This window comes from Chlamydomonas reinhardtii, chromosome 5, assembly GCF_000002595.2.
Source record: "Chlamydomonas reinhardtii strain CC-503 cw92 mt+ chromosome 5, whole genome shotgun sequence".
NCBI classification, from domain to species: domain Eukaryota; kingdom Viridiplantae; phylum Chlorophyta; class Chlorophyceae; order Chlamydomonadales; family Chlamydomonadaceae; genus Chlamydomonas; species Chlamydomonas reinhardtii.
In genome coordinates, this window is record NC_057008.1 from 829228 (window position 1) to 844227 (window position 15000).

The 15000-nt window shown below is 64.3% G+C and overlaps 4 protein-coding genes across 4 annotated transcripts in view; 1 reads left to right on the forward strand and 3 right to left on the reverse strand.

The window, feature by feature from the left end:
- The window catches only part of CHLRE_05g248000v5 (uncharacterized protein), a 7256-nt gene extending 2391 nt beyond the window's left edge, over window positions 1-4865 (reverse strand). The window contains exons 1-9 of the mRNA XM_043062546.1: window positions 4666-4865; window positions 4303-4328; window positions 3757-3937; window positions 3258-3329; window positions 2234-2992; window positions 1685-1932; window positions 1181-1295; window positions 612-757; window positions 38-215 (exon numbers count right to left, since the gene is read on the reverse strand). Of these exons, the coding sequence (XP_042924603.1) occupies window positions 38-215; window positions 612-757; window positions 1181-1295; window positions 1685-1932; window positions 2234-2992; window positions 3258-3329; window positions 3757-3937; window positions 4303-4319 (1716 nt within the window). The 5' untranslated portion in view covers window positions 4320-4328; window positions 4666-4865. The remainder of the gene's footprint in view (window positions 1-37; window positions 216-611; window positions 758-1180; window positions 1296-1684; window positions 1933-2233; window positions 2993-3257; window positions 3330-3756; window positions 3938-4302; window positions 4329-4665) is intronic.
- Window positions 4866-5025: 160 nt separating this feature from the next.
- Window positions 5026-8696, forward strand: CHLRE_05g247950v5 (uncharacterized protein). The gene is made up of 5 exons (XM_043062545.1): window positions 5026-5471; window positions 5981-6180; window positions 6710-6901; window positions 7270-7302; window positions 7679-8696. Exons 1-5 carry the CDS (start codon window positions 5393-5395, stop codon window positions 7796-7798), a joined length of 624 nt encoding a protein of 207 aa, XP_042924604.1. The 5' UTR covers window positions 5026-5392; the 3' UTR covers window positions 7799-8696.
- A 23-nt stretch (window positions 8697-8719) lies between these two features.
- CHLRE_05g247900v5 (uncharacterized protein) lies at window positions 8720-12805 on the reverse strand. The gene is made up of 3 exons (XM_043062544.1): window positions 12249-12805; window positions 11273-12028; window positions 8720-11036 (listed from the first exon to the last, which is right to left on the reverse strand). The coding sequence occupies exons 1-3, from the start codon at window positions 12609-12611 to the stop codon at window positions 9291-9293; spliced, it is 2865 nt and encodes a 954-aa protein (XP_042924605.1). The 5' UTR covers window positions 12612-12805; the 3' UTR covers window positions 8720-9290.
- A 1104-nt stretch (window positions 12806-13909) lies between these two features.
- CHLRE_05g247850v5 (uncharacterized protein) overlaps window positions 13910-15000 on the reverse strand; it is a 4936-nt gene continuing 3845 nt past the window's right edge. The window contains exon 8 of the mRNA XM_043062543.1: window positions 13910-14693. Within this exon, the coding sequence (XP_042924606.1) occupies window positions 14409-14693 (285 nt within the window). The 3' untranslated portion in view covers window positions 13910-14408. The remainder of the gene's footprint in view (window positions 14694-15000) is intronic.

The window sequence follows — 15000 nt, forward strand, 5'->3', positions numbered from 1 at the left end:
TGCCTCCCCGCCCTCCCCCCCCCATCCCCCCCCCCACCTTGTCCGTCCACTTCTGACACGCCCCACGGCCGTCGTAGTCCTCGCCCCAGCGCTCGTGCCACACGTTGATCCCCGCCTTGGCCCACTTGTCTGCGAACTTGTGCACCCGCCCCGCCTCCTCGTAGCACTCGCCCCACTTCTCCTCCCACTCGTCCGAGCTCTCGTCGCGCGCCCACCTGGAAAGCAGTGGCGGCAGTGGCGTGGTTTGGGTGGTGAGGGGCAGTCAGGGGGAGGCGCAGGGTGTGTTGTGTGGAAGGGGGGTGCTGGGACGGGCGGTTCCCCACGCCCTCTCCTCACACGCACAGCGCTCCCTGTCCTCACTTTGCGACTCACCGCACACCGCTACAGGCCACAGCACCACCCGCCCACCACCCCTTCCCCCCAGCCCCTTCCCCTGTCGGGACCGCCCGCCCACCCTCTCCCCCACCAAGTCATCCCCTGCTCCCAGCGCCCTTTCCCCCGTCCGTTTAATCGCGCCGTTCTCCACATGAACGGCGATCCGCCCCCTCTCCTCCCCCTTAATCCCCCGTAATCATCATAATCATGATTGTAACTGTCCTCCTCCCCCTCACTTGTGCGCGGTGCGCTCGATGACCAGCCTGAGGTTTGTGGCGTGTGTGTATAGCACCTCCTTCCACTCCTCCACCCACGCCGCGCCCGCCTCCGTGCTGCCCTTCTTGAAGGCGCCCATCTCGCGAAGACCGTAGCGGTTGGAGGCCTGGGGGGTTGGGGGGACAACGTTGACGATCAATTATCAAAGAGTGAAGGCGTAGCCAAGCACATTGGCACAGCAGGCACGTTGTTACCGATGACCGCGGACGGGGAGGTTGGGCGGGGGTTTGTGGCGTTGGGGTGTGCGTGTGTGAGTTCCAGGCACGACAAAGCAGACGGTGCCGTGTATGCGGCGATGAGAGAGGAGTTCCCCATGCCTTCCTCCCCACGACCCCATCGCTGCCCTCCCTCCCCGAAACAACCACCACCCCGCCCCCCACCCCCGCCCCCTAACGCTATATGTAACGCTTCATGTTCCGCAAGATGGTCTACCGTCTACCACTTAACTAATCATGAATGTAACCCCCTACGACTTCACTTCGTAAACTTAAACTTAATGCATGTAACCCCCCTCGTGCGCCTCGCTCACCGTCCACCAGCACTCCTCCCACTGCACGGTGCCGTCGCCCGTGACACCGCGTAGCACCTCCCACTTCTTCACGTAGCCGTCCGGGCCGGTGTCGGTGCCGCTGAGCTTCTCAAACCTGAGCGACATGCAAGGCATGCAAAGATGCAGACACACACGTGCGTATGACTGACAGGGGGTTAGCAAGGTAAGGGGGCCACTGTGTGGTGTATGGCGCGAGCACAGCCGTTGGCCAGCGCACGCCCCAACCCCGACTTACATACTGACAAACACGATATACACACACTTTGTCTCTTTCTACCAAATGGTAACTGAACACAAGCACTGTCAACCTGTATGTACTCCCGCATCCGCGCCACACCCGCTCCGCTCCTCCCTCAGGCGCTCCTTTCCTCCCTCCCAGGCCCTCCTTTCCTCCCTCCCACCCTCCCTCCCTCCACACCCCACCCATCCCACCCCCATCCACCACCACCCTCCCTACCCTCCACACCAACCCCACGCACGCACCGTGTGCCGTCCGCCAGGCGCCCGGCCCCATCCGCCAGCTGCCGCCCCAGCGCCGCCCGGCCCACCACCTCCTCCTCCGGCACCGCCACGCCGTCCGACACCGCGTCGCTGGCCGCCGCCGCCGCCGCCTCGCCGCCGCCGCCTAGGTCCAGCCCCCTGCTGGGCGGCCGCACGGCGGCGGTGAGGTCCACCACCGACTGCAGCGGCGGCAGCACTGAGGAGCGGGCGCGGTCGGTCAGGAGCGAGTCCTGTGTGGGAGGGAGGAGGGAGGGAGGGAGGTTGTGGAGGGAGGTACAGATTCATGGTTGCAATTAAAGAAGTGGAGTTGCGCGGGCGGGCGGTGTATGCGTGGCAGTATGCGCCCTGTGGCTCAGCTGGCCCTGAGTTCAAACAGGCATGACCCCCGCATGAAACCCCCTCTCCTCCAACCCTTGGTTCGCCTCCCTGCTCATACCCACGCCCACAACCACACGCCCCCACGCCCACCCCCATCCCCCACATACACACACGCCCACATCTATACACACACACACGCCCAATCCCACGCACCTCTGACTTGAGCGTGAGCTCGGTGGGCAGGGACAGGTCGGCGTCCGCAAACGCAAGCGGCGTCCACTCGGCCAGCCGTGACGCCCGCTGCATTTGAGGCGGCGGGGGCTCCGCCGCAAGCGCCGCCGGGCCGCCGCCGCCGCCGTACGACGCCGACGGCGAGGGCGCGGCTGATGGTAATGCGGGCTTGCCGGTGGTGGAGGAAGGGGCGAAGCGCATACCGCCTCCACCGCCGCCGCCGCCGCCATTCCGAGCGGCCCCGGCTGAGGCGCCCGAGGGCCCTGCTGCTGAGGGCTGACGTGGCGAGGTCGAGGAGGTGGAGGTGGCGGGTGCCGCCGGCGCCGCCGCCGCGGCGGACGCGGGTGTGCCCGAGGCGAACAGCTCCTGAGCCCAGGCCGGCCGCTGCTTGGCCGCCGCCTCCGCGGCAGCGGGGGCGGCTCCGCCGCCGCCGCCACCAGCACCAGCACCTTCGCCGGGTGGTGGCCTGGAGATGGGGATGGGCGGGCTGCCGCTGGCGGCGCTGCCCTCCAGCGTCCGCTGCAGCGCCTGCCGCGTGCGCTCCGCCTCCAGCTCCGACACCTGCGCGCTGCCGCCGAAGATTGCGCGGCTCAGCTCCGAGCCGAAGGCCGAGCTGGACTCGGCCGCCGGCGGCGCCGCGGTGGCGGTGGCGGCGCCGCCGCGCCCGCCCCGGCCGCCGCCGGCCTGGTCCTGGCCTTGCTCCGTAGCGAGCAGCGAGTTCACCTCCTGTAGCACTCGAGCCTGTTGAGGAGGTAGAGAGTGGGCAAACGCCCCGCCATGCCGGAATAGGGAAGGGTAGATGGTGTCAATAGGCTGCGTGGCGTGCCGGGCTCCACGCCACACCGTACACGGCAACCTGCACAGCCCCGCAACCCCAAAACCCCACACGCACGCTACCAAGTGCCTCCATCCTTCACCCTCTGTCACACGTGTGTTTACACGCCCTGGGACACGTACACACACACACACACACACACACACACACACACACACACACGCCACGCACCGCGCGGTCCACAATCTCCTCCGCTTTGCGCTCCGGCGGCTGCTCCTGGATGAGCATAGCCGGCATGTCGGACTGCGCGTGGGGGAAAGGGGTGGGAGGGGTGAGGGGAGGTTGCATGCCCGAGCCGCACGAAAAAGCCACATCACGATACCGGTATGGGGAGAGAGGGGCAGGCATCGCGGGTGGGGTGGGTGAGTCGGTGGTGGTTGATGCGGGACGGGCGTGCAAGGGGCGGTGTGGGTGGGGCGATATGGGTTGAGTGCCGGGCGGGGTGGCGCGGGGTGGGTTGGATTGGCGCGGGTTGGGTTGGGGTGGGGTGGGGTGAGGTCGGCCTTATCTTCAAAAGATGCGAGCGGCATCCAGCCCCTCGCACTCTGCCCGGACACCCCAGGCCGTGGACCGTGCCCACACAGATCCCTACACGCCTATCATCCTTCCATCGTCACAAATCCGTCCCAGATTCCCACGCTTGTCCCGGTCTCCCCTCGGCATACCGTACCTCGAACACAAGGATGTCGTTGAGCGACAGCGGGGTGCCGGACGATGACTCGGACGTGCGCACAGCTCGCAGCGGCGCTGCCAACACCGCGAAACGGCTGCTGGAAGCGCCCCCATGGCCGCTAGCATGGCGCCAGAGGATTGCGACGCGCCGCACCGGCGTAAGTCGTGGTTGCCAGCACCTGCGGAGCCGGGGGAGGTGAGACGTCGACAAACGATGATGGTTGGCACGGGGGCTGATTGAGGCGCGCCCGGACTCTGCCAGAGTCCGGCGCGATGCGCGTGTGCAGTGTGAAGTCAAAGCGCACGCCAAGATGCGGAACCGTGTGCTCGGCGCAGCAGCGAAAACGCATGCCAGTCAAGCCCTGGTCTAGGCCGTGTCCTAGGGCCTGCCCGCCCGATTCCGCGCTGCAGCGACCTTAAAATACCCCTAAAGAATTAAGCGCCATGCGCAGCTTCTTCGGATTCGATGAGCTTCCAACAACTTTATCCGATTATTGCTCTGAGCCGCGCTTACATCGCTGCGTTGCCCGCACGCTCAACACACCTCTTTGTTAGCTTCATGCTCCGATGCTGTGCAGCGGCAGGGCAGCACACGCTAGAGCTGAGTGCAATCCTGACGTGGCAATTCAGGCCCGAGTGTTGCACGCAATGCTATCTAACCGGGCGCTCAAGTTTGAATGATAAACAGATGTGAATAAATCAGAATCCTTGCGACGGGCCAAGGCAAACTCACGAGGCAAAGGGTGTTGCACTGCCCCAATCGCGGTTGAGCACAGTCGCTGAGTGCCGCAGATTGCACCCCGCTCGGGCCATTCGAGTGCGTTTGTGCACATTGTATCCTTCTGCAGCCTAAAACCCAGCGCAAGCACCTTTCATACAAGACATCCCGCCCTGCTGCCATTCCCACCTCTTGGCCACCTCCGTATGCATATGCCGTCAATAGCCGTGCTTGTTCGCATTGGTTTGATGCAGGTGGAGCGTCACAGTAGTTGAGGCGACGGGCATATCGTGGGGAACCGTTTCCGATTAGAAGGGGCCGTCGTCAAGTCCTCCATTCAAAGCCCAAGTCCGACGCTACATGATAAAGTAGTCGAGGGAAACCATTTGAGCGTTATCAAGGCTTGGGCGTTGCTAGATGCAAGATAAATGGTTTGCGGGGGGCGCCGAAGCGCGTGCACAGACGGTGCACAGACGGTACCGCCGGTCCTCTGCCGCGCCCTGGCCCTGAGGCTTCGTTTTGTCGTTACTAGATGATCATGATCGGAAAGGATCCTGGCGCGGGCGGTGAAGCTCCGCACCGTCAACGCTGTTGACGCCGGTACGCGGCGCTCACGCGGTTGACGGTGTCTGAGTCGACACCGCGCGCGCGACCTTGTCTGCATTTAGGAACCCGTGTTGCACTGATCTGCCGCAAAGGCGGTCGTGCTTGCACACCTGACACGTCATAACCGCCAAAGTTGACAACGACCGCGATTTGTCCATCTCGTTCAAGCTACATAAGCTCAGCGAGCGCGACCACGTGCATAGCAAAAAAGACTTCCTGCATACATAGCACTCGGACTTTTAGAGCCTGCTTGCAGCGACTCGGAAGCGTTTCGCTCCTTGCCGAACTCGCGCCGCTCGCTCTCGCAACAATGGCGCTCTCCAACTCTGCTCCGGCTCTGGCCAAGAGCTTTATGCAAGTCATGACACAGGCGCTTGGCGCTGCTGCGGGTGCGTGGTTCGCGCGAGGGCTGGCGTAGGCCATCCCGCGGTTTGCGTCGGCAGCGCCCAAAACCTCGTTCACGCATCTTAGCCGCAACCGCGCAGCCATTGTTCCCAGGACTCTGGCATGAGGGCATGCCTCAACCTGCGCTCATTGGGCGGGCTCGCGCTTTCTGGTCGCCCGCGCCATGGTCCCGCACAGCGCCATACATGGCCTCCTGAGCAAGTTTGCCCTATCGCCTCTCCGCCCACGCCGCGCGGCGATGCATGCAATTAGCAAGGGCATATCCCGCACACGCGAGATCCGCAGCCCCGGCGCGGCTCTAGTGCCTCCTCCTTCATCCCCGCCTTCGCACACGCCTACCCGGTGCTGCTGCCCTTCTCCTCCCCCTCTACCCCCTTCCCCTCCCCCACTCCCCTGCCCTCCCCACCTCTACTCCCTTTCCCCCACTCCCTCCCCTCCTTGCCTCCACTCCCTTTCCCACACTCCCCCACTCCCTCCCCGCCCCACTCCCCAGGCCGCGGCCTGACCACCAGCGCCGCCGCCTGCGCGCCGCCGCCCAAGCGGCCGCAGCAGTACACGCCGCCGCCCAAGCGCTCCTCCATTGTGGAGCCCAGCTACACCTACATGCCGCCCGGCAGCTCCATGCGCGAGCCGCTGTACTTCAGCATGAGCGACCCCGTCTACTTTGTGGACCCGCGCCCCGACCCCCAGCAGGTTTGTTTACGCGCGTTTTGCACGTGTGTCTCGTGTGTGTTCAGGCATGCGGGTTGTGTGTTTCGGCATGTGCGTGCGTTAGGCATGTGCGTGCATTAGACATGTGTGTGTTTGGCATGTCTGTTTTGGCGTAAACCACTTGTTGGTTTGGGCAAAGGCGCATGCATGCGGCGTGTGTGCTCGGTGCTTTGCACCAGGCCATTCGTACGTGTTGATTGCGTGGCGTTGCCGTGGCGTTTGTGTGCGGAGCAAGTGCGCGACCGGCATCACGGAGTCCTGCTTAGTATGGCAAGGGGGGCGGCGTGTGTGCGGTACGGTGTGCGTGTGTGTGCCGCGGATGCCTCTCCATGCCGTGACTTGCCTGGGTGTGATTGTGTGATGCCCATCACAGCGTCACCCGTTAACATCCGACTGCCACCACCATCGGCCCTGCATTCTGTCCGATCGAGCGACCCGGCACAGCACGGCACACACACACACAGGCGCTTGTTAACTTCCTTTGGTCCCTCCGCCCTCCACGTACGCACAGGCTGCGGCCGCCGCAGCCGCGCAGGCGCCCTCCGGCGAGGAGAAGACCACTAAGAGCGTCAAGACGCAGATCCAACAGCAACAGCTGCAAGCCAAGAAGAGCGCCGGCGGTTCGTCATCTTCATCTTCGTCGCCAGCACCCAAGATCGACTTCTCCGCTATTTCCGGCAGGCACGGTGACGATGGCCGGCCTGTGAGCCACCGCGCGGCGGGGGCGTGGCGTGGCGTGGCGGCACGGCGGGGGGGGGGAGAGAATGCGGCGGGCGGGGAAAGATGGGGAGATGAAAAGGGCGATGCTACGTGTCGTGGTGGTGTGTGTGAGTTGCGCACGTGTGTCTGTTTTGTTGTGGTGCAGCTTGTCGTTTGTCGTGTGCCGTCATGTGGGGTTGACCACAGCAGCATCTGGTCGGCGGAATCGATTGACGTGCCGGCCCCCCGTGTCCCCTCCCGGTTCCCCGCCCGGGCCCCCTCCGAAGCCTGACCCATTGTACAAACACACACACACACGCTCTGATCTTTCGCCTCTTTCCCCGCCCCTCCTCCCGTCCTGTCTCCCCACAGGTGAGCTACCGCATGGCTGATGACATGGCGCAGGTGCGTGTGCGTGGCGTGTGTGTGTTTGGATGAGCGCGCTGGCATTCAGGAATGCCCAACGCGAAGGGGTCGAACCAGTGTCGTGTGGAGTGCTGCAAATATGTAGAGGGCATGTGTATGTATGGGGGAGGGGGGAAGGGTTTCATGGTCCCGAGCCCAACGAAAGAGTCCGTTCATTATCAGAAAGCCCACTCAGCCAGGGGGTGAGAGATGCATGCCGAGAGTGGTCTGGCCACGGTGGCCTTGACCAGGGGAGGACCTCCCCCGGATCTGGATTTGCCCCCGCCACCTATCGCCATGCTTCGAGGGAGCTACCTCCCTGCCTCCCCACCTTCACATCGCCAACTTCACCCACTTCGCCACGTCATGCCCGCAGGTCCCCTACGTGACCAACCCGGCCACCCACTCCATGCGTGAGCCCAAGTACGTGTCCATCAGCGACCCCAAGTACGTCGCCTCCACCTCCCCGCCCTCCTCGGCCGGTGCGAAGAAGTAAAGGGACGGAACCCAAGGCGGCGGCAGGTGGCGGCGGCGGCAGTGCCAGGCAGCAAGCAGCGGCGGCAGGTGGCGGCGGCGGCAGTGCCAGGCAGCAAGTGGCGGCAGCAAGTGGCGGCGGCAGGTGGCGGCGGCAAAGGTATTGGGTGGTTGGCTGGCGGGATGCGACGGATGCGGGATCAATGAGGCGGCGGCGGCGGTTGAGTGGCAAGCGGCTGGCTGGCCGGCGGGAATGGAGGATCTGGGGTTCGGATCTGGATTTGGTCTGGGACTGAAGGTGGCAATGCGTGAGCATTTTACGCAGGTGCGTGGCCTGCGGGGTGCAGCAGCCAATTGCCACCACTGCTCGCGTTCGATGCAGCTTGGTGGCGGCGGGGGCTTGCAGCGGATGCGGCTGAACTCGCTGATTGCGGTGCTTTACGAGGGCGTGTGTGTGCGAGCATGTGCATGTTTTAGCTGTGTGCAGCTTCAGGCAATGCGTGAGAAGGCTCGAGTCTAAAAAGCGGTGTTGTCAGCTGGACTGGACTGCAGGGTAGGATCAGTCCCGCAAACAGTAGTTGCACGGCAACGCTGGATCCCACAAACGGTCAAGGGGCCAATTGTGAGGATCAGCATTCGCACGCGGCGGCGGCGGCGGCCTGCAAAGCACCATGAGTCAAGATTGAGTTTTGAGCTGGCTGGTTTGAGGGTTTGAGTCTTTGAGAGCTTTCTTGGGTATGTTATGTTTTATTGCGTGCGGGAACTCTCAGCCCCTCAGGCAGAGAAGATTCGCAGGTGCACAAATGATTGATCGCTGTTGGCTTGACTAACGGCTCTGGAATTGCAGAGGGCGTGTGTAGGCTAAATCTATCAAGACGCGCTTGGCCTTGCCAAAGCAGAACTTGTAAATACGTTTCGGACAGGCTGGTGCGGTGCGCGCGTTCGTAATTGTTGCAAGAGCAGTACACACACCGGTGCATAACGCAATCGTGCAAGACAACACCTGTTGCCGCACGCCTACCTACTTACACCGGGCACTCCGCCGCCAGCCCACCTCCAGCACCTCCAGCACCTCGAGCGATGCCTGTTGTTAAACCACTGAGCTTGCAATGCGGCCAACCAGCCAACCAACCAACCAGCCAACCAACCAACCAACCGGCAGCCGCCGCTTAACAACCTCCTTCATAACAACCTCCTCCGTCCATCGCAACCAACGGCTTCCTCCTCGTCTTGAGCTGCTCCCCCACTGGCCCTGCCAGCGTGTGACACCATGCAGCCCCCACGCTACGCCCCATGTAGCAGGTAGTCTACCCAACACCTTGCGGCGGAGAGTGTAGGAGAATCCACACCTCTCCAAGACGAATCCCTAGTAGGCACGCCACACGGGGGCGGCGCCAGCGTGCATAACCTGGCGTTGCAAACACCCTGGTGGCATCTTGCATGTGTTTTTTGCCGAGCTGCCACCCCAGGCCACGCCACGCCACGCCACGCCACGCCACGCCACGCCACGCCGCTCACGCCGCCCACTCCAGCCCCGCCACCAACTCCGCCACACGCCGCACCGGGCTCGTGAGCGCCGTGGCGGCTGGCGCTCCTCCCTCGCCTTCGCGCTCGCCTCCACCCCCACGCGGTCCCTGAGCCGACTCGCCCGCATCGGCCTGCCCCGCCCCTTGGACGGCTCCCACCGGCGCCTCACCCGCGCCCGCACCGCCCCCGGCTCCCACATCCTCCGGCAGTCCGGGGCAGTGGCGCACACGCACCCAGTCCACCACCGGACAGCCTGCTAGCGCCTCCCCCAGCACAGTCCACGTGACCGCTGCCGCGCCGCCGTTCCCGCCGCCACGCCCACCCGTCCCCGCCCTGAGCCGAGCCGAGCCATCTGCTGCTACTGCCGCCGGTGCCGCTGCCGCTGCTACTGCCGCTGCCGCCCGCGGCGCCACCGCCGGCCCATCACAGAGCTCCAGACACATGCGCGGGCGAAACACCTCCACCATTTCCACCACCTCCACCCCCTCCACCCCCTCCACCGCCTGCCCGTGTGCCTGTGGCGTGCGCCCGTCCCACAGGCGGCGCCGCCGGCGCGCCTCCCGCTGCTCCGCCGCCGCCGCCAGCGCCGCCGCACCGCCATCCGAAAGCATCGCTAGGCCGTTCAACATGCCCACAACTCCCGCCAGCCAGTCGACGTGAATTGACGACCCACACAGGCTGACACATCGCAGCGCCGCAAAGGCGGGCTGCGCCTGCGCCGGCTGCAGCAACCCGGTGGGCTGTAGCAACCCGGTGGGCTGTAGCAGACCGCCCAGCTCACACACAGCCTGTGGGCGCATGTTTATGAATTGCAGCCGCTGCAGCTGCGGCAGCGCCGCCGCGCCCTGCAGCGCCGCCGCCAACGACATCGTCCCGGCCGGCGCCCCTCCGGCGCTGCTACTGCCACCTGCCCTGCTACTGCCGCCGCCGGCAGCCGCCACCCAGTCGGGCCCTCCTCCTGCTACAGCCACCACAGCCTCCAGGGCGAGGCTGCAGAGCCCCATGAGGCTGGCCACGTCTGCCGCAGCAGCTGAGCAACCCCTGCTACAGCCGCTGCCCCCGCCCTCTGTGCTACTGCCGTAGCCGGCGCCGCCAGCTGCTGCCGTAGCCGGCGACGACGGCAGTAGCAGCGTGAGTGCGGTCAGACTGGTGGCATCGCGGAGCGCTTCGCTGTGCACAATGGGTGCCCGCAGTGAGGTGAGGCCGGGGAACAAGGCCGCAATGCGCAGGCCCCCAAACACGCCGCTGCTACTGCCGCCGCCGAGCTCTAGGCTCCGCACCTGCGGCAGCCCTAGCACCCGCCGCAGCAGCCGCAGCAGCCTGCCCTCCTCCTCGCCCTCCTCCCGCGAAGAATCACCGTCCCCATTATTGCCGCCGCCAGTGCCGCCGTTGCTGCTGCTGCTACTGCCGTCATTCGCGGCGCCACCACCGCATCTGCTGTTGTGGCTGCGGCTACTGCCGCTGAGGTAGCCGCACTCGATGGCGAAGGCCTTGAGTGCCGCGGCAACCTCATCCGCCTCCGCAATTCGCTGTTCGATGTCGCGGTCCTTGCTGACGCTTTGCCCGGTATCATCCACCATGAGCGCCAACACCGCATCCGCTGCGGCGCCGGCCAGAGTGGTGGGGTGGTCTAGATCGTGTAGGACGAGTCGGGTCAGGCGGCTGCAGGGCTGCAGGTGGGAGAGGTCAAATAGGCGCAGGCCGGCGCCGGCTAGGTGGAGCTCCTCCAGAGCCTGTGGGGATTGAGGGAGGGAGGGAGGGGCGGGCGGGCTGCTGAGCGGAGAGCATGTATGGCAGGATGGCTGTTGCTGAACGGCTGTGATTACTTCCGCCGGCTATACTTCCTCCATAATAATGTTTGAGGTATGTGATTTGCTGATCGCTCCTCAACACGTCCAAACAGACAGCTCGCTTGCTCCCTGCTTCGCCGCTCCCCGCTCCCACGCGCACCCCAGCCATGCACACGCACCGTGAAGGCGCTGAGAGCGGGCGCCGCGTTCACTGGCGACACCAGGTGCAACAGCCGCAGTCCCGACAGCGGCGCCAGCAGCCTCGGCAGTAGCACCCGCTCCACGGCAGTAGCAGTGTCGGCAGCAGCTTGACCGGGGCGGCGCAGGCCCGGAGCAAGCCAGCCGCTGCCTAGCAAAGCCCGGTCCTCCTCCTCTTTCAACAGTTCCTGGTTAAGCACTAGCGCCGCCCCGTCCACCACGCCATCCAGCACTAGCCGCCTCAGGCCGTCCAGCGCCGTGCTGCTGCGTACGGTGAGGTAACTTCCGGCGCCGCCCCGCACCACCGTCACCGTAATGCCGCTCGCCGCCGCTCCCCCTGCTAAGGTTGTTGCTTCCACCGCTTCTGCTGCTGCTGCTACTGTCCCGGCCTGCCGTTGTTGTGACTCGGCTGCCTCCGCTGCGCCAACGCCCGCACTGCTACTGCCGCCGCCACTGCAAACAGCACCGGCACCAGCGGCAGCACTGCTGCTACTGCCGCCGCCGGCATTGGGCGCGACGTGGCGGAGGCGACTCACCTCCTGCGCCACAAAGGCAAGGCTGGGTAGCGCCGCCGCCAGCCGCCCGCCCTGCTCAGCCGCGGTGGTGGCGGCGGCGTCTGGGTGTTGCAGCGCGGCGGCGGCGGTGGTGAGGCGGCGCAAGCTGCGACTGGCGGCGGCGCCGGTGGCTAGCTGGCGCCATGCGGTGCTACCGAGCTTGACAGCTAGACCGCTCAGGTCCTGGGGAGGGGAGGCCGCGGCGGGGATGGGGAGGGCAGGGAGGTGTGCGATGGGCAGGGAGGTAGGCGGGAAGGGACCGAGGTGGAATCTCAGGATGGCAGCAATCCCAGCGCCGTACAGCAGCACCGGAACTGTGCAGATGGCATGACTCATCGCAGCATGTGCCTTTGACCCGCCGTTGACCCGCCGTTTGCCCAAACCCCCAACAAGGCCTCCTCACCAGGTGCGTCAGGCGGGCTAGGCCGGGAAGCACCTGCCCCGTCAGAAACGGCCACGCCGGCTCCAGCTTGCTCACAAAGTCCGTGGCTCGCTTGCAGCTGATCTCGAGCGTGTGCAGGTTGGGGAACAGCTGATGCAGCGGCAGCCGACCTTGCCTCTGGGGGATTACTGAATGGCGAGGATGGCGCAGCGGGCCCTCATCGACGCCGCGCGAGCTGGAGCCCTGGATGGTGATGCGACTGACAGCTGAGTTTGCTACATCTCGTAACTGCTTTGAACAACGGCGCAGAGCTTTCAGCGCAAACCCGTCCAAGCTTTTCGCAATTTTAAGGAGAAGCTCAAACGGCAAACTGTCCAGACCCATGGTATATAAGTGAGAAATTATCAGTATTGTGCCATTGATATATTCATTTACGTCAGGGGACGCCAAACACAATTCGTCTACGATCGGGCACCAGGGACTCCAGGGTCACGGCACCAAACCACCGAAACCCCCGGGCACTCTGTCGGGACGAAGGAAAGGCAGACCGGAGCCCCCCATACCGACGAAGTAACCACTAAAATCTCTGAACAGCGCAAGAATACAGACGCAGGAGCAACAGTATAAGTGTCTAACCCTGCCGCGAGTGCCGCCACCCACACGCTTCCAAACTACGGAGCCACCCACGGAGAACGAGATTGTGGCAAATGATTTTGTTAGCCGCATGGGGTGGAACATCCATGCGGGGCCGCGGGGGCTGGCTCAAGACAAGGACTACAATCGTCTAGCCGTCTACAAGTTACAGGGCCCCGGGCGTCGGCCAACTGCGGTGGCGCGCCTTGTCCTTTGCGTCGCCAATGCGTTAGGCGGTCAGGACAGGGCCTGTGCTGACTTCAACGACGGGCGGCGCTGGTGCATCATTGCACCCGAGGAGCCCACAGCAGCCCACAACAGCCCACCGACCAGGGGGTTACAATGGCCGCCGGCATCCAAGGCAGGGCTCACCGTGGCCTTGCACGCAAGCGGGTGCTGCCACTCCAGCTACATACATGCGTGCGTGCTCCCAGGGAGCACCCCATTTACAGCCACGCAGCCCCCCAGGAAAAGTTGCCCTCGCTCGACGGATGTCACCACGTGCCCACATCGAGCGGCTAGAACCCTCCTATGCATCCTATGCATCCTATGGCTGGATGGATGATCTTGGACAATCTTCTTGCGGGTTCATGTCCGTTGCCGCCGTTTTTGGGCTGAGCCCCCCGAGCGAAGCGATCCAGGGGGGGGCGAAGCCCCCCAGGATTGCCCCTGTCCGTGCTTGCCTGAAAAATAGGCGGCAGGGAAAACTCGGCCGGAGCGAGAAGCGACCTCGTGAGTCCACGGACATCTTGACTTTCTTCAGTCCGCGAGTATAGCTCTCGGCCCCTAAATATCTTACATCCATGTATCAAAACATGTCGACGACAAGCGTCTTGGGGCAAGAATGTCGAAATTGTTTGCAACAGCCAAACCATGCGTCCCCGAGCCTTAAATGTGTCGCGGCCCGGGAGCCCGCGCCCGAGCCCGGCTAGCCGTTTGCGGTGCTTGAGTGGGATGTGGGTGAGGTGCATTTGGGATATCATGGACCGTGAAGTGGCGTGGGTAAGGTGGCGTGGCGTGGCGGGGACAGGGCTTGACGGTGCCTCGGCACGGCATTGGCATAGTGGCCAGTCCCGCTGGATGGGCTTGCAAGGGTGCTGTTCATGTCGCCGGTGCCCATCGTCACATCCCTTGCGCTACATGGGGCTCAGCCCATTTTCCAGCTGTACAAAGCTGACACCCCTTGTTTATTTACCAGCAGCCACAGCAAAAGGAGCCCAAGGGCCCAAGGACTCCTCTGCTCTATGCTGCCCACGGACACACCCGCCGGCACCCGCATACACGTTCACGTTCAGCAATACCCCCGTCAGCATCCCTAATCGCTGCCTCTGATGCGCAAGCGTTCCGTTACCTCATTGAAACACAATCACGCGCAGCATGAATAACATAAATGGAAACCCCCGACCGAGACGAAATTCCCTCCCCTCCCCTCCCACACACAACCACCGCGACACGCGCACGCGCCCCTCTCTGAACTTCCTTCCTTCCACCTTACAAAACCCGGACACCCAGACCATACCAACTCAGCCCAGACCAGACCAGACCAGGTCAGAACTCCACGTCTGGGAACAGGTGCGCCTGGTCCGGCGGCAGCTCCAGGGGCAGTGGCTTGCCGCCCGCCGCAAAATGCGGGAACCAGGTCCGGGGGATTCGTTCACTGCGGAGGGGAATGCCGTCCAGCTGGTCGGCTGAAACCCAGCACGCACCGGCACTCTCGAAGCACGGCACTGTTTTGGGCCGGGCCGCGGCCGCGTGGGGCTCGTCCGCGAGCACGGCGTAGAAGGTGGCGAGGCGCCAGCAGGGCTTGCCGTTGGCGTCAGCCAGGTGGGCGATCTGGAGTAGGGCGGAGGAGGAGGGGGCAATCGCGAAAGATAAGTCAAGGGAAACAAAAAGAAAGGCAGCGGCAAGAAAAGAGGAGAGGAGAGTTGGGGAGTTGGGAAACGCGTTCGGGCCGCCCATACCTGTATCCAGTTGCCCTCGTGTCGACCCATCCAACCATCCCATCCGACCACTCGCCCGCCCGCCTGCCCATCACAATACACACCCACCAACTCATTCCTACCACCCCAGCCGCATTCTCTTGGAGTTCACCCCACCCCTGCACCACGCCCACGCCCATGCCCACGCCCACCCACCCACT